The sequence below is a fragment of the Mirounga angustirostris genome, unplaced genomic scaffold (assembly GCF_029215605.1).
Source record: "Mirounga angustirostris isolate CCGP_5_RB_7025 unplaced genomic scaffold, mMirAng1.0.hap1 SCAF_11, whole genome shotgun sequence".
NCBI classification, from domain to species: domain Eukaryota; kingdom Metazoa; phylum Chordata; class Mammalia; order Carnivora; family Phocidae; genus Mirounga; species Mirounga angustirostris.
In genome coordinates this window covers 10370761-10396459 of record NW_026991719.1, presented here as the reverse complement: position 1 = coordinate 10396459, position 25699 = coordinate 10370761, and the positions used below count along the sequence as shown (strand labels likewise).

General features: G+C 49.6%; 1 protein-coding gene and 1 long non-coding RNA gene across 9 annotated transcripts in view; one reads left to right on the top strand and one right to left on the bottom strand.

The window, feature by feature from the left end:
• GPM6B (glycoprotein M6B) overlaps nt 1-18775 on the top strand; it is a 152561-nt gene extending 133786 nt beyond the window's left edge. For 2 of the 8 annotated variants that reach the window (XM_045874790.3, XM_064573757.1), the window contains 6 exons: nt 2221-2407; nt 3938-4094; nt 10806-10977; nt 12829-12902; nt 13777-13842; nt 16665-18775. In XM_045874790.3, coding sequence (XP_045730746.1) covers nt 2221-2407; nt 3938-4094; nt 10806-10977; nt 12829-12902; nt 13777-13842; nt 16665-16814 — 806 coding nt within the window. In that variant the 3' untranslated portion in view covers nt 16815-18775. Of the gene's footprint in view, nt 1-2220; nt 2408-3937; nt 4095-10805; nt 10978-12828; nt 12903-13776; nt 14073-15163 lie in introns of those variants that run through there. The other 6 variants (XM_045874772.3, XM_064573756.1, XM_064573752.1 and 3 more) reach the window with 5 other exon arrangements.
• LOC123844406 (uncharacterized) lies at nt 7855-21035 on the bottom strand. The gene is made up of 5 exons (XR_010406038.1): nt 19918-21035; nt 15569-19258; nt 13795-13978; nt 13082-13190; nt 7855-9974 (listed from the first exon to the last, which is right to left on the bottom strand). It is a non-coding gene; the product is annotated as an uncharacterized LOC123844406 (long non-coding RNA).
• Between the last annotated feature and the right edge of the window lie 4664 nt (nt 21036-25699).

Below are 25699 nucleotides of genomic sequence, written 5' to 3'. Positions count from 1 at the left end.
TGGAAGGCAAAGAAGACGTCTTCGTTTGTATTTGTATCCCCCGTGCCAAGCACGGTGCTTAGCACCCTGTAGGGCTTCAGAAAGTACCGGGATTCCTGAACTCTGAAGTAAAACTCCCAAGAACCAGCTCACTTTTCAGAAAGTAGAAGAGGTGGCGAGTCAGAAATGTATCTTCCGAAGCCGGGTTCTGTGAGAATAGAATGTTCCCTATTTACTGTCCAGTACGGTGGGCCCTCACACGTGTGGCTGTGGAGCATGGGAAACACGGCTGGTACAACTGAGGAACTGAATTTTTTTATTGGCTACTCTCTCGGACGGCACAGTCCCAAGGCCACACATCGCTGTTCAGTGGGAACCAGTGGTGACCTCGTTAGCCAGGGAAGCAGGCGTTCATCTTGGGCTCCACACCATCCTACAGGCTGAGAATGGGGGAAGGCGTGAACGACACCACACACGTGGGTCTGCTTGCTCTTCACGTAGTGGGGCACGAGGCTGAGGGTTGTAGTTTCTCTTGCTTTGGCAGTCTGGAGAGAACTTGGGCTTTCAGTGGCCTGCGTCTCCCTGGTCCCCTCCAGCCCCCCATTCCCCAGAAAGCTGTATGACAGGTGGAACTCCATCGTCCTTGTCCCAAATCTCAAGTATCCAAAGCTCTTGAAGGTACTGACGTGCTAGTGAACTTGAACTGTTCTGTGCACTGGTTCCCGTTGTACGTAGTTTCATAAATCCATTTCACAGAGGTTGGTCTCCATGATGACAGCCAGCCATCTTTTGAAATGAACGAAAGCACACTTACTTATGAAGCCTTGACCTTTTTTATTTTCCAGTGAACTGAAGAGAAATCTGGTAATGAGAGTTTATAGTCCTCTCTTGTGGGTTTAGACAAATGCAACTTTTGAATGGGATGCTCCTCAAAATGGCGAAGCCCGTCTCCAGTGCTTTATGCTGGGTAGTCATTCCCTGTCTACTGTAAAGACCATTTGGGGGGAAAAATCAGCTGGCTTAATGTGCTTGCCTTGAAGTAATGAACTGCTCTCGATCGCTGTTAAACATCATAATGCATTCAGGTTCGATTTCCCTGACAAGGCATTTACTTAAAGGGCCTGGATGATATAAACAGGGACGGGAGGTCAGGAGAGGTACCGACATTATCCCGAGGCCACCACTGCTTTAGATGAAACACAAATGTCTCCGAACTGAAAATGTCACCTGGCTCTGTCCCTTGGGGAGAGCTTTATGGACCCCTCCAGTAAAAGTTTATTTTAAAAATGAAGAAAAATCTTCTTCTTAAGATGAACAGTGAATTGTGGCTCTTTCTTCATTTCATTTCATGGATGCTCATTTTGTCTTTTTTTTGTTTTTTGTTTTTTTTTTCTTCTGTTCCTTTTCCTTCAAGTACTTAAATGTCACCCACCAGTTCTGGATTCTTACTCTGAACACATATGTGGGGAAGGAGGCAGGTGGAAGCGTGGGGGGGTGGGGGGAGGAGGAGGAGGAGGAGGAGGAGGAGGAGGGATAATGCACGGCTAGTGTTGCCTGGGCTGGGGAGACATTTTTATTAAAAGATGAGGGGATTTGATGTTGACATGGATGAAACTTGAGTGGACCCACTTGAGTGGATGTTGGTGACTTTGTACTTATAGGGACCAAAAAGACCCATCACCTTTCCAAAATGACCATGTTGGTATTTTTCTGAACCCAGCAACAGTGTAATTACTGTATCTGCTTCTTCTGGTTGCCCAGGAGGTCAAAGGCTGGGAGAAAGCCATTGGCTGCTACAGAAATAGAGGTACTTGAAAGCCCCCAAGGTTGAGGTTGGGGGGTCGCTCTTACGTGTGGAACCGCAGCTTCACCGCTGTCCTCTCTGTTGACTTTGTTAGTGGACTGACTGTCCCTCCCAGTCACTCGAGCAGCCCCCCGCCCCCGGCCAGCCCCAGGTCCCTGAGGAAGCCCTAGAATTGCGACTTGCTCCCTGGCTCTCCGCTGCTTGCTCTGCTCCTCACCCCGAGTACATGAAGCTACGTCCCCTCTTGGAGTCCCGGGGTTCCCCCCCCCAGAATGTGAGCCGAGGACAGCCACCCCACTGGCCCTCGGCATGTCGAGCTTAACCACGGGGCATGAGGGGGGACACGGCAAGAGAGCCCCTCTCTGCGAAGGTGTGGTGTTGATGAAGCCACAGACCCCTTGCCCGTAACCACTGCATTTTCTCTCCTTTGGGTCCAGGCTGCTTTGAATGCTGTATCAAGTGTCTGGGAGGAGTCCCCTACGCCTCTCTGGTGGCCACCATCCTCTGCTTCTCCGGGGTGGCCCTGTTCTGTGGCTGTGGGCATGTGGCCCTCGCGGGCACTGTGGCGATCCTTGAGCAACACTTCTCCACCAACACCAGTGACCATGCCTTGCTGAGTGAGGTGTAAGTACCTGCTTCCCCGTAGAAATGTATTTGAGATGCGACTACCCCGTGATGTTTTCAGAATGACGAGCGAGCTCTCCTGGCAGAAAAGGGATGCTTTTCGTTAAGGCTTATTTGGATGCAGGTAGAGAAAAATCCCACGAGAGGAGAAAGGAAAGGGCCAAGAAGACAGTGAGTGTTGGGCCCCAGGGGCGTCTGGGGCCTGAGGGCGGGGTCTCCGCAGGTGCCCACAGGAGACGCCACGCCCAGGAGCCGTGCACGTGGGGGCTGGGGCCAGGCGATGGACAGATGCTGCCCGCGATCACGCCGGGAGTGAGTTTGCGTAGCTCCCAGGCAGCAGGCCCCACCCCCAGGGCCCTCGCAGGAAAGGGGACCGGCCCTGGCATGGTGGGGACCCTGGTGAGGGCTTGCCCCAACTCTAAGTCTGCACGAGCAGTGCTCTTACTCCCGCAGTTCGTACTCCAGTGCAGAAAAGGGGGAAATTTCAGGGCTTTAGGCCCGAATCTCTGCCTTCCCATCCTGGAATTCTCAGCAGCAACGCATTCGTTTCCTTCAAATATTCCCCTTTCCTTTGCTTCCTCCAGTTGTCTTTCTCTTTCCCTCACTCCCTGTGTCTCACAGCTTGTAGGTATCTTGTGCTGGTAAGGAACTTCTCTACCAGGCGGAGAAAGGCCTGAATGAATTCTTATTGAACAGTAATGGAATGATGATGCAAGTCCTTAGGGAATTTTCTTCTTCTTTTATCTGTTCGCAAGACATCCAAAGAACTGCGCAGGGGTGGGGGAGGTTGTAAGGAGGATCAGCCAGGGCCAGGGCCTCGCTGAGGGCCAACTGTGTGCAAGGAGGACCAAGAGCCAGCTACCCAAAGCGAACCTGGGCACGGTACACTGATCTACCTAGCTAGGGATCTTGATCACTTCCAGGGACAGGCAGCCCCCCCAAATGCCCGTGCCCATGCTTCCCAGGCGTAACGAGAGTGGCCGTGCAGAGCTTAGCTCCTTAACGAAGCCCTGCGTGCCTACCTAGGGGGTCCCGTCAGAGTATCATTGATCGCTGGGCCCGCTTGGGAGGCGTCCTGCTGTGGCGGGAAGGGCATGCGTCCTTAGAGCAGAGCTCCCATGGCGGCTCTGCCCCTGACTGCGTGCCCTCGGAGGGGAGACTGAGCGTCTCCGTGCCTGGGGTTGCTCACGTGCAGAAGGAGCATTCTCCCCCTCAGGCCCCAGGACGCGGGTGCGTGTGCAAAGATGACAACCGGGCCTCCGCCCACCCCTGACCAAGCAGCCTTCTCCCCGGCCCCAGAATGTCGTCCGTCTCAACCCTGGGCCCTCCTCGGAAGAAAGGCCCAGGTTGCTGTCGGGTGGCCAGGGGTGCCTGCCCGGGATGCCCCGTGAGCCCGCCGCAGCCATCAGCGGGGTGGGAGGGGTCACGGGACGTGGCTCGGCCTCATGCCCTCCCTCCAGAGGCCCCAAACGTCTTCTCTTCGCCATGTGGTGACTGTCACTTTTCCGGATCTCGTCCTCCTTCCCGCAGAATACAGCTGATGCAGTATGTCATCTACGGGATCGCGTCCTTCTTCTTCCTGTACGGGATCATTCTGTTGGCCGAGGGCTTCTACACCACGAGTGCGGTGAAGGAGCTGCACGGCGAGTTTAAAACCACTGCCTGCGGCCGCTGCATCAGTGCCATGGTGAGTCCAAACCTCTGAGTGGCTGACTTGCAGCCGGAGCCACGCCTCTGGCTCGTCCTTTGCGTTTGGTGAAAGCTAGGAGACCGTCGAGCCCGGATGGAGCGTCCGTGACGCCAGCGTTGTCCCCACAGTGTTGGAGGTGGGAGTATCAAAAGAACCTCCGGCTTATTAGCGGTAGTCAGTTAAAACATCTGCCTGGAGCAGTAAGCATTTCCCTTCGGAATAGGCAGGCAGTAAGGGCGCCGGAGGGTTTTCAAGTAGGAAGGTGGCACTGTGGAAGGGCGTAACTTCCGTGTTGTCCCGGCACCCCCTCGCCTTTGTCTTCGGTTGTGCGTTGCGGCCCTGAAGACGGTGTACTGTGGTGAGCTGTCACAATCCTTCTGGAAGTACCAAGCGCTCTTCCTACTGAGCACCCGGCTGGGGATTTTGCTGGCCGCCGTGGGTGTGGGGGGGGGGGGGGGGCTCTTGTCCCCAGGAAGCTCGCGGCCACCTCCAGCCCTTGGGCCCAATCTGGCCTGCCATCTGTTTCCGTGCGGCCCACGAGCCGAGCACGGCTTTGTGTCCGGAGATTGTTGGGGAACGTTATACACGGAAATGAAAGGAAACTCACGTCTGGGCGGCCCCCTCCGCGGGCCGATGCGCCGTCGGCATGTGGCCGCGGGGCCTGCGCCGGCCCCCGTCTGGCCCCCGCGGACCCGCGCTGACCTCGGCAAGGCAGGCCTGTCGGGCGCCGCGTCACGACGGAAACCCGGCGGTGGGTTGAGAGGCCGGGAGAGAGGAGGGGCGTCCGGCGTCCGGCGGGGGGCACGTCGAACTGGGGCTCCTAGCGCGCGTTCGCGTCACAGCGAGCGGCCGAGCGGCCGGCGGCGTGGGTCCGGCGTCGGACGGAGTGGTCAGATGTAAGGAAAGCCGTCGGCGCGCCGAGGGAGCGGCACTGGCACGGCGGAGGACAGCCCCGGCGGGCTGCGGGAGGCCCCGGGCCCTCTCTCGGCCGGGGGTGGGGGGTGGGGGGGGCGGAGAGCTGCTCGGCTGGAGGGCGGGCGCACGGGCTGGCCTAAGATGCCAGGAGAGCCCAGCATCCGTGACAGCCCTCCTTAAAGGGGGCACGCAGCTTGCAGCGTGTTTGTGACCGGGTGTGGCCCTGGGACACAGCGCCCAGCAGGCTGCTCAAGGTCGGCCCTGTCTAGCGGGGGTGTGTGTGTGTCCGTGTCCGTGTCCGTGGCAGCTGCTCATCCCGGGAGGGACCCTGGCTCCTGAGGAAACTGCTGAAGTGCCCTGTCCCTACGGCTTCCCCGTCTGGCCCTTGGTTCCGGCTGAGTTTCGGAGCCCCTCGCTAATCGCCTGGGAACAGAAATGCAGACGGCGGCCAAGGGCGGAGAGGCACCGATGCCGCACGCTCAGGAAGGGAGGGCTCGGTGGCAGCCTCGGGGGAAGAGGAACCAGCAGGAGCAGGGCGGCGGCCCGGGGTGCGGGGGTGCTCCCGCGAGCCGGCGGTGTGTCCCAGCTGGAACAGAAGGGTCTAGTGACGAAGGGTGGAAACGACGCCGCTTGGGAGGGGGAGAGAGACCAGATCAGCAAAGGCCTTGGGTGCCAGGCTAGGAATCCAAGCGCCGACGCTGAACGGGGCGTGCTCGCATCCCGTACGCGAAGGACGGGGTGGGGGGTGTTAGGAGGGAAGGTCAGCCAGACGCGGGCGGGCGCAAGGCTCCTGTAGCAGAGCGCAGAGCGGGGAACACGGTCCGAGTGGGGCCGAGCTGGCCGCTAGGATGGCAGTGGGACTAATAAGCTCGAGAGGACGGGATGAGCGGCCCGTCTCCGGCTGGGCCGTGTCGAGGCGGCTGTGTGCGCTTCCAGTGTTTCACCGTCGCTGGGGGCTCGGGGGGGGGGGGGGTACGAAGAGCGTCACCGAGAAACCTGGGCTGGGGTTTCTGGGAACACTTGGGCTGGAAATGACAGAGACTTGTGGTGGGTACGGACAAGGTGACAGAGAGCTTTGTGGAGGAAAGAGCCCTGGGGCACAGCCGGTCTCCCAGGAAGACCCAAGAAAAGGAGGCCTCATGGGGGAACTAAGAAACAGCCAGACATGGAAGGACTGTCCCGGGGTTCAAGGAAGGGGCCAAGGACATGCCCCCCCCCCCAAGGATGCAAATAATTTGACATAGCCTTGGCTATCTATCTCCATGTCACTCTTGGTATGAATGCCCACCTCCCTGTCATCTGAACCTCCAGGCAACAGCAAGTGGCACCTCTGGGGCTGGCATCTCTGACCCGGTGAGCTCTGGAAATTTCTCTGGCAAGCCCCTCTCCTTCTGCCCAGGCTCCGCCCTCCGGCAGACTCCCACACTGCCCGTCCTATGCTCCATCAGGGGCTGGGCCAGTGCTTAGTTCCCACAGCACGACTCCGACCAGCCTGTAACTGTGACAGTCTTCCTGAGGGCAGGGCCGCCAGCTGGGATGCACGCACGGACAACGCTCCTGCGGGAGGCCGGGGCCTAGACAACCCCCCCCCCCCGCCCCCCCGGCTCCGGAGCCTCTCTGTGCCCTGTGACTCACATCAGTGAGGTCTTGCACCATGGCCAGGCGCTGCTCTGTGTCGCAGTCCCGGTTGGCATCAGCCAGGGGACACGGCGCTGTGTGGGGCCGGGTGGCACCATGGGAGCTCACCTGAATGACAGCGTGTGGGACTTCAGAATGGTGCCGCCGGGCTTTCGGCCTTGGCGGGGCCCCTGCAGGGTCCGTGCGTGGGTCCCCATACATCCATGCTCTCCAGAGTGGCACTGGCGGGACGAACCGTGTGCTCCTAAAACTACCTACGGCAGTGAGGCCCCCGCTCACTTGTTTAACCATTTAGTTCTTGGGTGATGGGAACCCCTCCGATTCCACATCCCCTGTTGGATTGTCATTTCAGTTTGGCTTTTTAAGGTGAAGTCCACAGAACAAGGGAGTAAATGAGTTTAAAACTCACAGTGCAAGCTCTACCTCGATAAAGCTGTTATTTAAAGAAAAAAGATGTGACTACTCTTCAACTTGGGGGAGTGCTTACTTTGGGGTAGGAAGCAACTGTAGGAGGAAAGAGAGAAGTCAGGAGCCTAGGGGAAAGAGCAGCAGAAAGTAGATGTGTGTGGGGGACCTCAGGCTGCTTCCCCCACCTCAGTCAAGGGGGCCCGTTTCTGCCCGGACTCAGGGCACACCTGCCTGGTGTTGAACATTTTGAGGATGGAGTCTTCGCGAAGTCACTCAACAAAGGCGGCCGAGGGACTGAGGTGGCCCTGATCCCTTGGCAGCCCGTGTAAGCAACTGAAGCCAGAGCCGAGGCGCTCGAATCCCAGAAAAGGAAACTTGAGAACCAGCCATCCTAAACAGCCCAGTAGGCCTTCCCAAATAAGACGGCTGCTTCAGTTAGAGCCTGTTACATAGGGTCTGAGCTGGGCTTCCGGGTCTGCTAGCCGGCGTCCCTGGGGCCCCTCGCACTACTTTCAAGCTGGTGCTGTCCCACTGCAATGGAGTGTATGCCCAAAGACATCTTCACAGTTCGTGAAACATTTTAACGTGCCTCAGTTTACCTCGTACCAGGCGTTAAATAGGGGGATGGTAGAGAGGGCCAGAAGCTCGTGCCAGGTGGGAGAGCACCTGGGCCTGTGCTTGGAGTGGTTCTTGTGGACGAGGCACGAGTGTGCATGGGGGCTTCTGGCCCAACATGTCAGGCTCGAAGCCCCCCCCCCCGCCCCCGCCACTGCCCACCAGCATAGCTCACTTTTACCTCTTTTACATGTTCAATTTTATTGAAGAAAAGCTCTGTTCCCAAAAAGTTGAAAAGCCACGCTGGGTACCTTGAACACGGGTTGGCTTCATACAGGCATCCCTCGCGTTATTGGACTTCATTACACACGGAAGGGTTGCGGCAATCCTGTGCCCAGCAGGTCTGTCGGCGCCATTTTTCCCAAAGTACTTGCCTGTTTCGTGTCTGTCACATTTTGGTAATTCTTACAACATTTCAACCTGTTCCGTTTTTCTGTGTGTCGTGGTGATCAGTGCTTTGGGGTGCCCCAAACCGCACATATGTAAGCTGGCAAACTTCACTAATACGTGCTGCATGTGGTCTGCCTGCTCCCCAGACTGGCCATTCCCCCCACCCCCATCTTCCTCCCTATTCCCTGAGACACCAAAGTATTGAAATCAGGCCAATTACTAACCCTACAATGGCCTCTAAGTGTTCAAGGGGAAGGAAGAGTGACGCGTCTCTCACTTTCAACCAAAAGCCAGAAGTGACCAAGCTTAGTGAGGAAGGTAGGTCGAGAGCCCAGATAGGCCGAAAGCTAGGCTTCTTGTGCCAAACAGCCAAGGAGTGAATGCCCAGGAAAGTTCTTAAAGGAAATGAAAGGTGTTAGTCCAGTGAACACACAAGTGATAAGAGACCGTTGTAGTGCTCTGGACGGAAGGGCAAACCAGCTGGAATGTTCCTTTAAGTCAAAGCCTAATGCACAGCAAGGCCCTAACTCTTCAGTTCTGTGAAGGCTGAGAGAGGTGAGGAAGCTGCAGAAGGAAAGTCTGAAACTAGCAGAGGTTGGTTCATAAGGTTTAAGGAAAGAAGCCGACTCCATAACATCAGAGTGCAAAGTGAAGCAGCACGTGCTGATGGAGAAGCTGCAGCAAGTGATCCAGAGGATCCGGCTCAGATTTCCCATGTAGAAGAAACAGCCTTCTACTGGAAGAAGATGCCCCTTAGGACTTTCACAGCTAGAGAGGAGAAGTCAGTGCCTGGTTTTAAAGTTGCAAAGGGCAGGCTGAGTCTCTTGTTAGCAGCTGGTGCCTAAAAGGGCTACTGCTAAAGCAGCAGTGCCAGTACTGGAGAGGATTACATCCATTTCGGAAAGAAGTTCTCTGGGTAAAGTGCCCTCGACCAGCACGGCGTGCTGCAGAGAAATCCTGAGTGAAGGGAAGAGTCGGCGGTGCAACGAACTTCATTGCTGATCAGCCAGCAGCCAGCATTAAGCCCAGACCCTCCACCAGCTGGAAGACTGACTCACTCAAAGCTCAGATGATGGTCAGCAGTTTTTAGCACTAAAGTATATTTTCTTGAAGGTCGGGACCTTGTCTTTTCTGGACCTAATGCTCTTGCACACTTAACAGACTACAGTACAATGAGAACTTTGCACTGGGAAACCCCCAAATTAATTTGACTCGCTTTCTTGTGATGGTCTGGAACCAAACCGCAGTATCTCGGAGGTATGACTGGACCTTCAAGGGAACCATGGAACAGACCTGCCTTGGAGCATGTTAGGAAGTCGGAGGTGACCGGGGAGCCCTGACGACAGCTGGGGCAGACGTGCTCCCAACAGAAAGCTCCGTGAGCCCTGTCCACCCGGGACAGCGGAGCTGCCCTTGGTTCACCAGCAGGCCTGGTGCTCACCGGTCCCTGATGCGAAGCTGCTGCTGGGCGGCGCACTCAGGAAGCGCCTGTGAAGGCCTCGGGCCGCCAGGCCAGGAATGGTCCGCAGGGGGCGCTCTCCACAGGCCTGCCCTGCGGAGCCCTGACCACCGCTAGAAGGCAATGTTCACGTCTTTGTGGAGTTACTAAGAAGAAAGGATTCCTTTGAAGGGTGGGTAAGAAAACCCAGCCTAGTCTGGAGCAGCCCATCCATAAGCGCAGGGGCAACAGGGAGTGAGAAACGGCTGAAATCGGCTTCTTTGAATGTCTTTAGAAATGCAAACGCTTCTGTAAGTATGAATGCCCTTGCAATAAAAGCAAAAGCACTGACCGACTACAGCCGGGCGGCCGGGGCGGCCTGTGTGAGCCCGCCCCCCAGGCGGACCGAAGACCCTCCAGCTCTTCCTTGCAGTACGGAAAGTGAGACGGAGTCTGCAGGTCTTCAGCACCGCCTGAAAAAAACAAAAGCCAAATTAGATTTCCAGCGTGTCGCCCACAAGCTCTGTGGGTGCATGTTCTGAAAATAGGAGTACCATGACATGCCGTTTTGGGAACAGCCTTTCCACGTTCTGTGCACACTGGCAGTCAAGGCAGGTTAGGAAGTAAAGTGAAGCCAGAGGATGCCATTCTTCCTGAGGCTGGCCATGGCCCCGTGTGCGGAACAGGATGAAGAGCGGCCGTGTGCACAGAGCTGCTGTGAATCTTCCAGACGAGAAACGGGAGAGGGAGATGGGAATTGTATCTGACACTGTGCCTTCAGCTTGTGTTCAGGGCTATTTTAGACTGCTACCTAATGCGTTCAGTGATTTCTCGGGACTGGGAAACCAGGGAAGTTCCTTTTGAGAAAGGGCTTCCTGTTGCACTGGTAACTGTACCACGCGCACGTCGTATAGAGTAAAGGCCCGTGAAAGCAGCCCGCCACTCGGCACGGTAAGTATGGGAAAGAGCGGCAGGGAGGCGACCACCACGACTTCGCTCTGCAACCTTGGACCAGGGAGATCACGGCTGGGGGAGCCAGCTCCTGAGAGGCGGACTGCACAAAGTCCCTGAGGTGGCTTTGGGCAGTCACATTCTCCATCGTGCAGCTCTAGAGAGCATGACGGCCCCGGCCCAGCCCTCGCTTCTCCTCTCCCTGGTCACTTTGCCAGTCGCTCTGGTGGCCCAGGCAGTGCCGGGAATGCAGGCCACGGGTTCAGTGTCCACCCAGAGCTGTGGAAGCATTTTGTCCCCAGGTGCTGCACCCTGCTCCCCTTGGTGATGATTCTTTCTCCTTCTCGGCTCAGTTCGTGTTCCTCACCTACGTGCTGGGAGTGGCCTGGCTGGGCGTGTTTGGCTTCTCCGCCGTGCCCGTGTTTATGTTCTACAACATCTGGTCAACTTGTGAGGTCATCAAGTCACCCCAGACCAACGGCACGGCCGCTGTGGAGCAGATCTGCGTGGATATCCGACAATATGGTACCGTCTCCTTTCATTGCCCCGCTGAACGTTCACTCTACCCTCTTGGTGCAGTTGTCTGCACCTTAGGGATTACATGGGTGGCTTTTTTAATCATTGTGATCGCTGTCATACGTTCTTCTGTTGGAATAGTACATACTCTTAACGTATGCTCTGTTTTCTGGAGGGAAAGATCACTTAGGCTCTTAGTTGTAATGCAAATTTTGGTTGCATTTTCAAGTATGTAGTAAAGGAAACTTTTTGTACTGTATTATTATCAAGGAGCAGTGCATTATAACCAGACTTCTGGACATCAAAAGATTACAGATTTTTTTTTTCAATTTCTTTTCAGTTTTGTACCATTCAACTCTTTATCCAAAATATTGTATATACACTGTAGTCCAATTAATTTCCATGTCCCACTCTTCAAATCCGGTCTTTTAAAATGACCAACTGCTTAAACTTCATCTGTCCTGGAAACCACAACAAAATCCAGACATATTTTAAAGTCATCAGACTGAACTCTATAAAAGCCGACTGTTGGAAACCCCTTCAAACCTATTTTCTAATGAATGGGATACTCGCAATAGGCAGCTAACGTTGGTTCATTTTGACAAGCCACAGAAGGGGCCATTGCCCCTCCTGCCAATTAAACGGAGAGGCAGCCTCCTAAGTAAGGAGTTTAATGAGTGCTTCTCGCCAAGATGCTAGGGAATCGTGTTCCTGGCAGAAACAGCAAGGCGGGGGGTGGAAAGAACTTTTCATTAAAATTAAAGACAAGATTTCTCAGGAGAGAGGACTATTTCATTTGTGATTCTTGTTTTTCCCATGTGGCTTGGCTTCAACGTCTTCTCTTACAACCTAATCAGAGACTTGCCCAGGACTGCCCATTGGAGTACTGTTTTCTCATAAAGAGCAAGATTCAGCCTCACTGGTGGTTTGAAAAAGATGATTTTTTAAAGTATTTGTAAATATCTAGATGTATATAATTTCCTTATTAAATATTTTCACTAAACACTTCTAGCTATCAGTGATCCTAGTTTTAAGTGTTCTATATTTGAAATCACTGGTTTCACTGACCCCATGAGGACTTGTCATTTCCCATTCTCCTAAAGCATCTCTTGGCCCATGTAAGGGACTTTTTTTAAGATTTATTTGGCAGAGAGAGGGAGGCACAGTGAGAAACAGGCTTCCTGCCGAGCAGGGAGCCCGATGCGGGGTTCGATCCCAGGACCCTGGGATCATGACCTGAGCTGAAGGCAGACGCCCAACAACTGAGCCACCCAGGCGCCCCGGGGATAAGGGACTTTTTAAAGAAAGCCTTCCTTACCTCCGGGGAGAAGAGTAACTCGAGCTGTGTTTAATCTTTAAAAGCACACACCTACTACATGGTGACACGGAGAACAGCAACCCGGTGGGCCATGGCGTGGTAGAGAGGAGTCAGGGTTCCAGTGGGAGACACGGGGTAGGGGGGATGGACTCCAGAGTGTTTCCCTTTTTAAATTTCCAATTGGATTTTCAATCCCAGTGAAAATGAATATAAAGGGCCTACAAAATCCAAATTACCTATAGACTCCCCATTTCGGGACTTTAGTAGGAAGTCCACAGACTGGGAAATGCTGGGGGGGGGGTTCTACACCTTTAATTTTTACAAATAAAGCGAGCACAATTGGTAGGGAAAACAAATCCGGTCTTAAGGCTCTTATGGACTAGTTGACTTTGCTCTCGTGCTGCTAAGGAGGACTTCTTACTGGTTCTAAACAGCCTGGTCTGCAGAGGGCAGAGCTGTCAAGTGTGGATGAGGACCAGCGAGAGCACGGGGCACTGTGGGGGCCGCTAATAACTAACATTCTGTTGGGATTCACTTCACAGGTATCATTCCTTGGAATGCTTTCCCTGGGAAAATCTGTGGCTCCGCCCTTGAGAACATCTGCAACACCAATGAGGTAAATAAACCCTTCGCCTCTCAGGGCCTGGACACGGTCCCCTGGCAAAGCAGGCTGAGGAAAGGGCCCTCTGAGGTAGAAAGAACAGGAGATGGTGCAAATGCTAGTAAGGGAGGCTTTTCTTTGCAGACTTTTTAGATCAAACAGTCTGTCTTTACCCACATTCATGCATTTTTTACCTAGAAAATGCCCCCTTTCCCATGGTCCAGCCGGTTCAGTGAGGATCCTTAGCACTCAGAGAGCTTTCTCCTTGGGCGATAATTTGAGAGTGGTCCTAGTCTCATCCATCTGAAAATACATGTAGATTCTTTTTCACCTTCACATAGCTTTTCAAAGTAGGACTTTTATCACAGAACAAATGCAGGTTCATTTTCATGGAAAAAGATCCCCTTGAATTTGTATAGAAGCCCAGTTTCTCTAAATCTAATCACAGTTGATCACTGCTTCACTCTTAACTAGCAGAATATCCTAACCCACTTTGGTTTGAAATCAGATCTTAGACTATTCTTTAGGCATTGGTTTGTAACTGTTCATAAAAGAACATTTTTTTTAAGTGCACCAGTGGGAGCTTGCATACTTAAGAGAATCCGAGCCTGCTTTGGGAAAGCAGTGAGTTACTGAAATGTCAGCCAGTTTGCATATCCGTACCAGGGCCTGGTTCCAAGCAGGGGCTCCCAAAGGTGACGGCACAGAGCAGTCAGTGAGGAGAATTATCCTCACGGCGGAGGCCTGGCTACGTCCAGCCCGGGCATCAGGAAGCTTTAGAAGTGCCCCCGTCAGGGGCAGGCGGTGGGCAGCCGGGGCGTGCACACAGGACGGGGGGACGCCCGTTCCTTCCACAGCCAACGCTCACCTGTGCCCGGTTCTTCCCTAGTTCTACATGTCCTACCACCTGTTCATCGTGGCCTGCGCCGGAGCTGGTGCCACTGTCGTCGCCCTGGTGAGTAGCAACGGCCCCGGGCCCGGCCTAGCGCAGCTCCCCGCTCGAGGCTCCAGCGCCAGATTTGCCTTCCGGCCATACGGTCCGGAGCGCAGCCCGTCCCGGTTGCCTGTCTGGGCCCGGAGGGATCTGGATTCTGTGGGAAGAAGAGAGGGCAGCTGAAGCTGGGCCGCCCATTACCCAGGCCTGGCCTAGGCCAGGGGTGCATATTCCGCCCTGACTTGCAGGACTTGGGTCACTGACAGCTACTCGTGGGAGGCATTACCCATTTCTTTGGCAAGAAATCTTAATTTCCAAGTGGAAATATGTACTTATACACCTACATACCTCTACGGTTGAGCTTGTTCTATAAAGCCTCCTGCAACCCTGAGCCACTGTTTCTAGAGGGAAACACAGGGTTCATTTTCGGCCAGCACCTGGCCACACCATTTGTTGTCAAACGGAACACCACCTAACCTTGCTTCATGTGGTTTTGTTCAAAGACATCGTATTGAGTAGAGACCACAGCTGTATTCCCAGCGAACTCCCGGTCTCAGCACTGTAGCAGCTCCGACCTGAATGAAGCCCCGTGGCCCCTCCGAGCCTTCTTGCTCTCTGGAGGCTGTCGAGAGCCCTTCATTCAGCACTACGGTTAGGAAACATCACAAAACGCCGTAGCACTAACTCGTCCGCACCAAGGCTGCTCGACTACAGTCCGAGACAAGCAAGCAGCGTGGTGCCTTGGTTGACCGCAGCTGGGAGACTAAACCTCTGCCCCACTCTGCGTGTCCCCCAGTGACCATGGCCGTGCCATAAGCAGTGATGGTCGCACGAAGGGAAATGGGCGCACAGGGAAGCCACAGCTAACGAGGAGCACCTGTAAAGGGCCCCGGGATTCTGTGGGCCTCCGCGTGTACAGCTAGAAGTCGGGAGGGCTCGGTTTGGGATTTCGAGAGCTCCAGGATTGGCAGACCCAGAGGGAAATGGCATGAGCTTGGATAAGGTCCCTCCGTACTCGGCCCTGCAGAGAACGGCCCGTGCCATGCCGGCGGCGACCTGTGTGCTTGCTGAGCTAGGGGCCGGCCGAGGAGGCAGGCTGGGGCAGACCAGGGGCCACGGGGCCTGGAGCTTCATGGCTCGGGGCGCTCTGATTCTTTCAACACCTCCAAGTCTTCGTAATAAACGGCCTGAGGGCAGAGGCCAGGATTAGCAGCGTGTACGTGAAGTGAGAGGAAGTCGGTGTGCTACATAGGAACCCCTTCTGGGTGATAATAAACGGGAAAGCAGCCACGCTGGGGGGACTGCCTGTATCTTACTGTCGTGTTCTGTTCTCTTCCACCAGCTGATCTACATGATGGCTACTACCTATAACTATGCCGTCTTGAAGTTTAAGAGTCGGGAAGATTGCTGCACTAAATTCTAAATTGCTTAAGGCCAACAAGGAGCTGTAGGGAGCTCTCCTCGGTAGCCTGAAATCTCCCTGACGCCCCAGACTAAAGCCGAGTCTAGGTTGCTGCAGTTTGGTGACAGTAATTTGTAAATAGCTTTAGTCTACTCATTTTGCATTGTAGCCTAATTAGATGCCTTACCCTGAGTGAATTACAGAATGATGAGATCTGGCTATTTCCACGTTGTGAAAAGAATTCAGTTATGTACTGACCTTGGTGAGCATCCGTTAAAAAAACATAATTCTCTTGAACTTTGAGCAGTTTCTCTAAATGAAGTGTTAAAACTTTGTAATACCTGCCTTGTCCGTTATTGTTGCTTGCTTGATAACCAATACCAGTGCTGGAGAGATGGCAGAGAGATGCGTTTTCATCTGGATTTTTTTTGTTTTCTTAGACTCTGGAAAAAAGGCAAACATTTTAAATTTGACTAAAACTTTTTTTTTCTGATTACATGGCTCACTACCAAATACATGCCCCTCCAATTAGCCTGCCAGCTAGAGGACAATGTGAAGAATAAAGGGCACCCCGTTACCTTCTGTGAGACCAGGATCTGTACGTGGGGTGTGTGTTCTCTCTGCACCACCCAGTCACCCCTTACCTGGTGGTGTTGTGTTCCCGGTGCGGAGCCCCTGATTCCTCATAGCCAGGTCTCACACCGCACATCAGATTCTGAGGGGAAGAGAAATTGTGCCTGGATCTGAAAGTCTCAAATATGTTGAAAAGGAAATAGGAGGAACTGGAGATGTAGATTTTGGAGGAAAATGAGTGGGCAAGAAGTGTTGGCCGCCCCCACTGTAAAGAAGAAGGATTTGTACATTTGGGACCTGCACTCATGGCAGTCTTAGAACGAAAACTGGAGGTGCGCCCCTAAGCACATGCTCACACGGATTGCAGGCTGTGCTTAGAGGTCTTAATTTTCCCATGTTAACTGTGTAGTTGATGAGTTACTCAAAATAAGTATCATTCACTTGTAGGCCTTTGGGGAACTGATTTTTATCCACAGAGAGGGAAGACCTTTGCCCTGCACTGATTTTAAAAAAGCACACCAGGTGTTTCTGAACGTCTATGTTAGTTGTTAAAATTACTCCCAAAATGGGGGGGGGGGGGGAGAAGAATAAAAACCACTCTCTCCTATTTCATTTTTGCTTTTTCTTAACAATAACTTTGGCCATTTTTTTCAGTTCATCGTGTTTGTATACTAACTTTTCTTCAGCCTCTTACTCTTAAGCATACTAGTGGAGCATGCTTCCAGAATCTGATGGCTCTGACAGCAGAATGAGAATTAATACAGAATAACCCTCTCCCTTTTGATAGTAAAAACCGTCTAATCTGCCTAGCAGCTTGCTTTGCCTTCTGACATGCTCACTAGCCATCATGCTCACCCTTCTTTTCCAGATCCACTTCCTCATGATACTGTCTTCTAACTGGGCTTACTTAAAGGATGCAAGCAAAATGCAGGCTTACCAGGATATCAAAGCAAAGGAAGAACAGGAACTGCAAGATATTCAGTCTCGGTCAAAAGAACAACTCAATTCGTACACATAAATGTTTGCCAGAGTGTTACGGCCGACGAATTGACCGCTCTGCCCACTCCTGAGACAGCTGCCCTGCAGTACAGATGTGTACCCCACCAAACAACCTAAATACTTCCCTGTCCGGCTCGAGCTGCTGGGGTGTATTTCCAGGAACACCTTCCAGCAGGTCAAGCTTTTTCTTTAGAGCAGATATTGGAGGTTTCATGTTAGCCATTTTAAAAGGCAACACTTTGAGAAAAGGATGATCTTTCTGAAATTGGTGGCATGTTCAGGTTTATCGCTAGAGCGATCCTACCAGGAGAGGCGACGGGGAGCTGGCCTATTCCTTGAGAGGGACCGAGGCTGTGCCGGCATCAAGGAACGTGACCATCAATTCACATACGCCATCTGTCCTGCAGTCACTTTACCCCTATAGGGAATAAAATGGAATTGGGCTGGGGGGGGGGGCGTTCCATTTCTGATAGCTGACATTTATTAAACTTAGGCTCAAAGATAATGTGATTCTTGACAATTGACTTTTTAAAATTAGCTGCCTTCCCTACCCCTTGAGTCCAGGCCACATTAATTTCCTGATCCAATTAGAAATCTATGTTTCAATAATGCTAAAAGGAACTACTATAATTCTGCTACACGTGCCACTGAAGAAGCTGGATTCGGACTCCTTGACAAGCTTTCCAAAATCAATTTCATAATAGATTTCCTTTAAATAAAATGGCCCAGTCGTCATTCTTCCTGGGAAATAAATGTCAGCTCTGCCTTAATGAGTATTTGTTTTAAATCTCTAAGAACTCATTTTACAACAGGAGAGCCAAATCCTTCATAGACTTTTGTTCCACCAAGGTTTTTCTTAATTAAGAAGTGTTACCTTATTAAAATGACCACCATTCTAAACCATTTTTATGTGGTCTGAACAGCAAGTTTACAGTTTCGTACCAACGATCTAAAATCTAATTACAAATAGACCACAGACCTCCACCTCCTCCTTTTAGACTTGAATACTTAAGTAATTTCAATTAGGGTTGGTATTTATTTCATTTTTTAAATCTTTCCTGGAATAATAAAAGTCGGACGTTCAGCAAAAAAACACCTGCTTGAGTTTAAGCCATTTTCAAAAGAAACTTGCCTTCTAAAGCATTGTGTTCCAGAACATTAAGTGATTATAGGTATTGGGTATTAGTGACGGTAAGCTTTGTGTTGTTCTTTATGAAATGATACATATAACTGTCGGGTGCATCAGTGCTTTTTAAAAGAGGCTGCATAATATAGGGTTAACCATGTATATTCGTGTTAAGAAGTAACTTGTGGTTTGGCTGTTTCCTGGATTTTAAAACATATACATGTGCAGAAATGTATTAAAATGAAAGGAAGCATACCTTTATCAAGATGCTATTAAAATTGAACTTCAAGTATATTTCATTTGGATTCTTTTTGTTGTTGTTAATGCCTAAAAATGCCTATTTGGATCTTGACTTTTTTTTTTTTTCAATTGGGAGAAGCTCTCTTTTGTGTAGAACAGTTGTTCCAGAATAGCTTGTTTTGTTTTCCTGTTGCATGACAGACTTAAATTTTTTTTTTCCAGCAGTGGAGGTGCTGTTAGAGTCCAGTATTCTAGAACAGGCAGTGTCTCAAGCCTAATTTTACTTTTCTAATTCTGGTAGCTATTACCAGGAATTTTTGAAAGTTTTGTTTAAGTAGTCTAATATTTTTTATGTAAAGAGCATTAAATTTTGCTATGTATAAATTTTTGTAACCTAACAGTGAATCAATATTTTCTATCAGTGCCAAGGGCTTCCTGTAGTTCTATTCAAGTGTTACAATAAATATTTGTAGATAATAGTCAATACTTGTGTATGCTTATTTTAAAGATCTATTTAGGTGGAAATAGTTGTGGATGTACTAAGAGTAATGCAATAAAAGTATAGCTTCACTCACTTGCCTTTTTACCATACATAAATACTATCTTCCTCTGTCTCTAGTATGGTGTCATTTTTAAATAGTACGCATTATCAAGATTTCACATGTGTATGGAAATCGTGTTTACAGGGGGATGCTACCACCATCTCTATAGTTCTGTGAAGTATAGAAATTTTCTGACTAGCGTCCACAAATGAAAGCAATTATACATATGGGATTAACACAAAGCTTAAGTGTGGGGAAAGAAAAAACAATGTCGAACCTTCCGAAGGGTCCATGTACCCCTGGCTCCTTTACAAACCCAAGGTAGAAAAGATCTAGCTCCTAAAAACAAAACTCTAGATCTAACAGCTCTCTAAAGCAGCAGAGCTAAGTTTGTTACTTAGGATTTCATTTTACTATCAGTTTACTTATCTGTTAGCACAATTATGCACTGGGATTTTCGTCATCTGAACTTCCTGAGTAAGTACCAGCTCTTGTCACTTACTGAGACACTGCCGTTTTCTTCAATGAGGTGCCACCTTGGGATCCTCGCCCTTCCTTCACCCTCGGCAGGAAAAAATCAGGACCCCAATTAGTATGCTCTTTGTCCCACTACTTTAATACCTTCTGTTTTTGTAGCATTTTGTGCAGTTAAGTTACATAACAAACTGTGTGTAAATCCTGTCTAGATGAGATCATAACCAACAGCCACCCAGGCGCCCCACATGCAGTCTCTTAATAATTGACAGTGATCCTGCCACAGAGTACAGGAACCTCTAGAGGGTGCAGTAGCAATTTTTCATTTCTCTAACTCGGCCTTGTGAAACTCGACTTTCAAATTGGTAAAGAGATGAAAATAAAGTCACAATTTAAGTCCATTAAAAAATGACAACTAAAGATTCCACAATAAAAAGCTTGAAAAAAAATCCTTTCAGGGCTTTTTAATGCTAGGATAGTCCTACTTTTAGAAGATTTAAAAGAAACGATCCCTTTGTTAGTATCTTCTCCTAAAGCACGACCTCTTTCTCTAGTCAGTGCAGGGTTCATCTGTTCTCAGATGTTTGTGCAAAATTTCAAAATGAGTGTTAGGATGAATAAAATTACAGAAAGTTTTGAGGAAACAAAAATACAAATAAAGTCAGGTTGGCCCAAGAACATCCTTTTTCCAACCTGTCCCCCAGCCTTTCTCACTGTTTTGATATTTGAACTTGACCCACCTGGGGAAGATTTGAACAAAGATGCATTCAGGGGGTCTTGTCCGGGTGGGAGCGGGCAGGGGAGTTCTCACATGACACATCACGCATCCATAGCCCTTCTAGAGGATGCAGCCATCTGAAAAGGTATATAAGAAATGTCTTCTCTTTAAATGGGATCGGTTCTGATGTGAAATATTAAGAATGCTGCTTAGAATTTAAGTTGACTGAAAAATCAAGCTATAAAACAAGTATGCAATGAGTTACTTATACAAGGTCTTTGAAAATACAAGGTGGGGGGGAAACCGAGTCACATCAAAACGTGTTAAGAAGTTAGCTGAGGGTTCTGGCCCAAGATGGTGACACAGGAGGCCCCCGAACTCCTCCCCAGAATACAGCAAATGTGCCACTACCCAGATGAATTTTTGATGCAAAAAATCCAACTAGCTGAGCTACTCTTACACATTTGGCAATCAAAAAAATACACACACTGAAATGGGCAGGAAAAGCTGAGCCAAGCCCTCACCATAAACCCCAACCCCAACACGATGCCACAAAATCAGCTGGAAGCTGCCAACTGCAAGGTTCTCCCTGAACGTTTAGACCCCACATTTAGCACAACTTTTAAAACTGAGAGATGGGCCCCTAAAACAGCTTTTTTTTAAAAGATATTATTTATTTATTTGGGAGAGAGACAGACACCGAGAGAGCACAAGCAGGGGGAGAGGCAGAGAGAGGGAGAAGCAGACTCCCTGCTGAGCTGGGAGCCAGACAGGGGCTCAATCCCAGGACCCCTATTTCATGACCTGAGCCAAAGGCAGACGCTTAACCATCTGAGCCATCCAGGTCCCCGAAAAAACCTAATTCTTAAAGCCAGTAGGGCTTGTATCCACGACATCAGACCCAGAAAACTAACAAAGAAATGGTGCTTAACCAGCCCTAGAGGTCTAGCTCCTGATCTTTCCCCGAAAAGGACGTGGTTGCATATATTAAAAGCTGTTGCCTCAGAGTCCAGCTTCTACACTGAGCACACCTCTAGGGGCTGCCTCCTATTGCCAGCAGAGAACAGGGAAGCCAGTGGATGCCTCCTCCATCTGCTCCCCTCTAGCCCACTCCAAAGCACCCATATCTCTCTGGAAGGTTATGCACATTGTGCCTCAGTTTTAGTAGCTGCCACCCAACATATCCCTGGAATACCTGGCTCTGAGACCCAATGCTGCTTGCATTCAGGAGTTCCACGGGACTGCAGCAAAAAAAAAAAAAAAAAGCAGTTTTTAATGGGCGCAGGAGCAACACTCCCCCAACTCCCCCACCTCCCCAGCCGTGGCTAAATACCTCAGCCAAGTGCAGAGGAACTTGGCCTAGGGAAGATGGGAAAAACACCCATCTCACTGTTTATCCCAAAAAGAGGTGTAACTTACATATTCTCCCAGCTGCTATCTGAGAATCTGGCTTCTAATCAAACTGCATCTGTGTGCTGTGATCTTACCCACTGGAATGCTAAGCAGTCTTGACAAACACTCAACTAGTAGGAAGCACCAAGAACAAAAAAAGTTGTCGTAGACAATCACAAAAATTTAAGAAGCAACCAAGAGCTTGGGCCAGCCCAACTGAGGAGGTTCACCTCCTACACAAGACCACTCTAGACTGGGATAGGTGGCTGTTTAAAAGGGTAGAAACCAACACACAATGAAGAAAAATGGAGAGATGGTGGAGTATGTTCTAAACAAAAGAACAGAACTCCAGAAACAGACCTTAATGAAATAGAAATAAGTGACTTACCTAAGAGTTCAAATTAAGTTATACAGATGCACATGGGGATCAGAACAACACATGAACAAACTGAAAATTTCAACAAAGAGAAAATAAGTATCAAACCATATAGCTGAAGAACACAACAACAACTGAAAAATTCAGTAGAGGGGTCAACAGCAGACTAGATCAAACAGAAGAAAGCATCAGCAAACTTGGTGTCAGAGAGCCCGAAAGCCTGAAGTTCCAAAAAGTATGAATCTAAAGAAATGCACACCGAGACACAGTATAATTGAAGTGTCCAAAGTTAAAGAATCTTAAAGCAGGAAAAGAAAACCTCGTAACATACAAAGGAAACCCCATAAGACTACCAACAGATTTGTCAGCAAAAACTTTGCAGGCCAGAAGGGAGTGGTATGGTCTGAGCCACCCAGGTGCCCCCCAGCCTTACATGTTAAAGGTAGTTCTTCAAGCTGAAAAGATGCTAACTAGCAACAGGAAAATCTATCAAAGTATAAAACTCACTCATAAAGGTAAACATACAGTTAAATTCAGAATACGCTAATGTTGTAACAGTGTTGGGTAAATCACAACTCTAGTGTGAAGATTAAGAGACAGGGGCACCTGTGTGGCTCAGTCATTAGGCATCTGCCCTCGGCTCAGGTCGTGATCCCAGAGTCCTGGGATCAAGCCCCGCATCGGGCTTCCTGCTCCGCAAGGGGCCTGCTTCTCCCTCTCCCACTCCCCCTGCTTGCGTTCCCTCTCTCGCTGTGTCTCTCTCTGTCAAATAAATAAATAAAATCTTAAAAAAAAAAGATTAAGAGACAAAAGTACGAAAAATAACTATACAATTTGCAAAGGAATATCAAAAACAAAATGTGGAGGCAATGTATAAATGTAGAGCTTCTGTATATGTTCAAACATAAGTTGTTGTGAGCTTAAAATAGACTACTATAGGGGCGCCTGGGTGGCTCAGTCAGTTAAAACATCTGACTCTTTATTTTGGCTCATGTCATGATCTCAAGGTTGTGGGTCTGAACCCCGCATTGGGCTCCACGTTCAGCAGGAAGTCTGCTTGAGATTCTCTCTCCCTCTGCCCACTGCCCTGCTTGTCCACTCTCTCTCAAATAAATACGTTTTTTTTTTAAAAATAGACTGTTATACATACCTTGTTTGTAAGCTCCATGGTAACCACAAAGCAAAAGCCTGCAGAAGATACACAAAAGATAAAACCCAGGGGCGCCTGGGTGGCTCAGTCGGTTAGGTGTCTGCCTTTAGCTCAGGTCATGATCCCAGTGGGATTGAGTCCCACGTTGGGCTCCCTGCTCAATAGGGAGCCTGCTTCTCCCTCTCCCTGCCCCTCCCCCTGCTCATACTCTCTGTCAAATAAATAAAATCTTAAAAAAAAAAAAGAAACCCAAGCATACCACTACTGAAAATCATCAAAATACAAAGGAAGAGAGTAAGAGAAAGAAACAAAGGAATTGCAAAACAACCAGAAAACAACAACATGGTGGAAGTAATTCTGCACCTATCGATAATTACTTTAAATATAAATGGACTCAATTCCCCCAATCAAAAGACACAGTGGCTGAATGGATAAAAAACCAAGATCCATAAATATGCTACCTACAAAACACTCACTTCAGCTTTAAGGACACACCAGACTGAAAGTGAAGGGATGGAAAAAGATATTCCAAGCAAATAGCCAAAACAAAGTAGGGGTAGCTATACATACATCAGATAAAATAGACTTTAAGCCAAAAACTAACAAGAGACAAAGAAGTTCATCATATAATACTAAGAGGGTAAATTCATCAAAAAATAGAGCATTTGTAAATATTGATGCACCCAACATCAGAGCACATAAACATACAAAGCAAATATTCACAGACCTCAAAAGGGAGAATTAGCAGCACAATCACAACAGGGGACTTCAATACCCCATTTTCAAAAATGGAGATCATCCAGACAGAAAATCAATCAATAAGGAAACACTGGACTTCAACAACACATTGGACCAGATGGACTTAACCGACATTTACAGAACATTCCATCTGTTAACCCTAAAAATAAAGCAGCCAGTTATTTTACCAGTAAAATGAGTTTATTCAGGAATAGCAGAGGAATTGCAATTTGAGTCATGCAAGCTATAGCAAACCACAGGCAGAGTCTGAAGAACAAAGGAGAGGAAGCTTACAGAGGAAAAAGGAGGAAGAAAGGAGGGAATGCTTTGACCAAAAGTCTCTTGGAGGAAAGCCAGAGTTCAAGGTGGTGACGGGTTTCTCATTGGCTAGGCAACTGCTGGGCAAGGAGAAAACCTTCCTCCTGCTGAGGCAGTAAAGTGAACTTCCTCCTGCCGGGAAATATGAAGTAAGCTGTGATAGAAAGTTTGTGTGTGTGACAGTTTCCCCTCCAGGGCTTTCGGACTCCATTCTAAATCAAGTTTCCCTTTATTTTCACATTCCCCCCCCCCTTTTTTTTAAAGATTTTATTTATTTATTTATTTGAGAGAGAGAGAGAGAGAGAGAGAGAGAGAGAGAGAAACAGCATGAGAGGGGATAGGGTCAGAGGGAGAAGCAGGCTCCCTGCTGAGCCAGGAGCCCGATGTGGGACTCGATCCCAGGACTCCGGGATCATGACCTGAGCCGAAGGCAGTCGCTTAACCAACTGAGCCACCCAGGCGCCCACATTTCCCCCTTTTGATCAAGAGCTTTCTCCAAAAGCATAACTGATCAAGAGTTGAGTTCTCTGTATTAACTGTTTTTGTCCCTTGGTGCCATGAAGGACCTTTTCTGGTTATCACATCCCACATCACAGGGAAAATACATAGCAGTTACAAACCAATAAGGCCCCATTTGAGTAATAAGAAGGTTAAGAGGGAGAACTCTCAGGCATTTCCCATCCAAAGGCTATATCTTGTCAAGGTTGTACACATGAGATCAGCTCGAAGCCCTGAGCCAGTGTCACCTTATAGGGTACATCATTTCTACCAAGGTTTGACAGGCCACAAGTACAAAACTTAAAATTACAGAGTAGAATTAAAAGTAGCAGGACAGGGGCGCCTGGGTGGCTCAGTCGGTTAAGTATCCAACTCTTGGTTTTGGCTCAGGTCATGATCTCAGGGTTGTGAGACTGAGCCCCCACATTGGGCTCCACGTTCAGCCAGAGTCTGCTTGAGAGTCTCCCTTGTTCTTTTTCAAGATTGCTTTGGCTATTTGGGTCTTTTGAGGTTCCATACAACAGGGAGTATCTGCGATTCCACAAACACCTCCTTGTGTATCAAGTAGGTAATTAAGGGCTATGTGACTGTCCAAAACTACTTCAGCCAATGAGTCAAGTGATCATTGCTGGACGGTTGCTGCTTTGGCTGTGGAGCAGACTAGCTCTCCCAATGGAGGCCTACTTGCAATAATCAGGCATGCCTCCTGGAAGTTCCCGTTTCAGGTGGCTATGGAGGTTTAATGGGGTAGACTACCACGGGAGGCTTCTGATTTATTATGGATGTTGACAGCAACAGTTAAACATCCCATTAAGGACTGACCTCCAACTCGCCAGCTATCTAAACATTCATATGCCCATGGGAAATACCATCCACTGCAAACAAAAATGAAACCAGGTGAAGTACAGAGGTCTCCAGCTAAGGTCTGCTTAGTAATAGATCCATTAGCTGGAATTCCCTGATTGACCTTTTTTCCTTTTAAAGATTTATTTATTTGAAAGAGAGAGAGCATGAGAGAGAGAGAGAGAGAGAGCATGAGCAGGGGGCGGGGAGGCAGAGGGAGAGGGAGAAGCAGACTCCCCACTGAGCAGGGAGCCCGATATGGGACTTGATCCCAGGACCCTGGGATCATGACCTGAGCTGAAGGCAGACGCTTAACCGACTGAGCCATCCAGGCGCCCCCCTGATTGACCTTTTCAAGGCAGGAATCAGAGGAATTGGCATGACATTCTGTGAGGTACCATCCCATCCTGAAAGGGTCTTTTCTGAAAGCCTTGCAAAGAGCAACTGGCCCATCTGTATCTCCCTTGCAGGGGAATGGACTGTATTTAA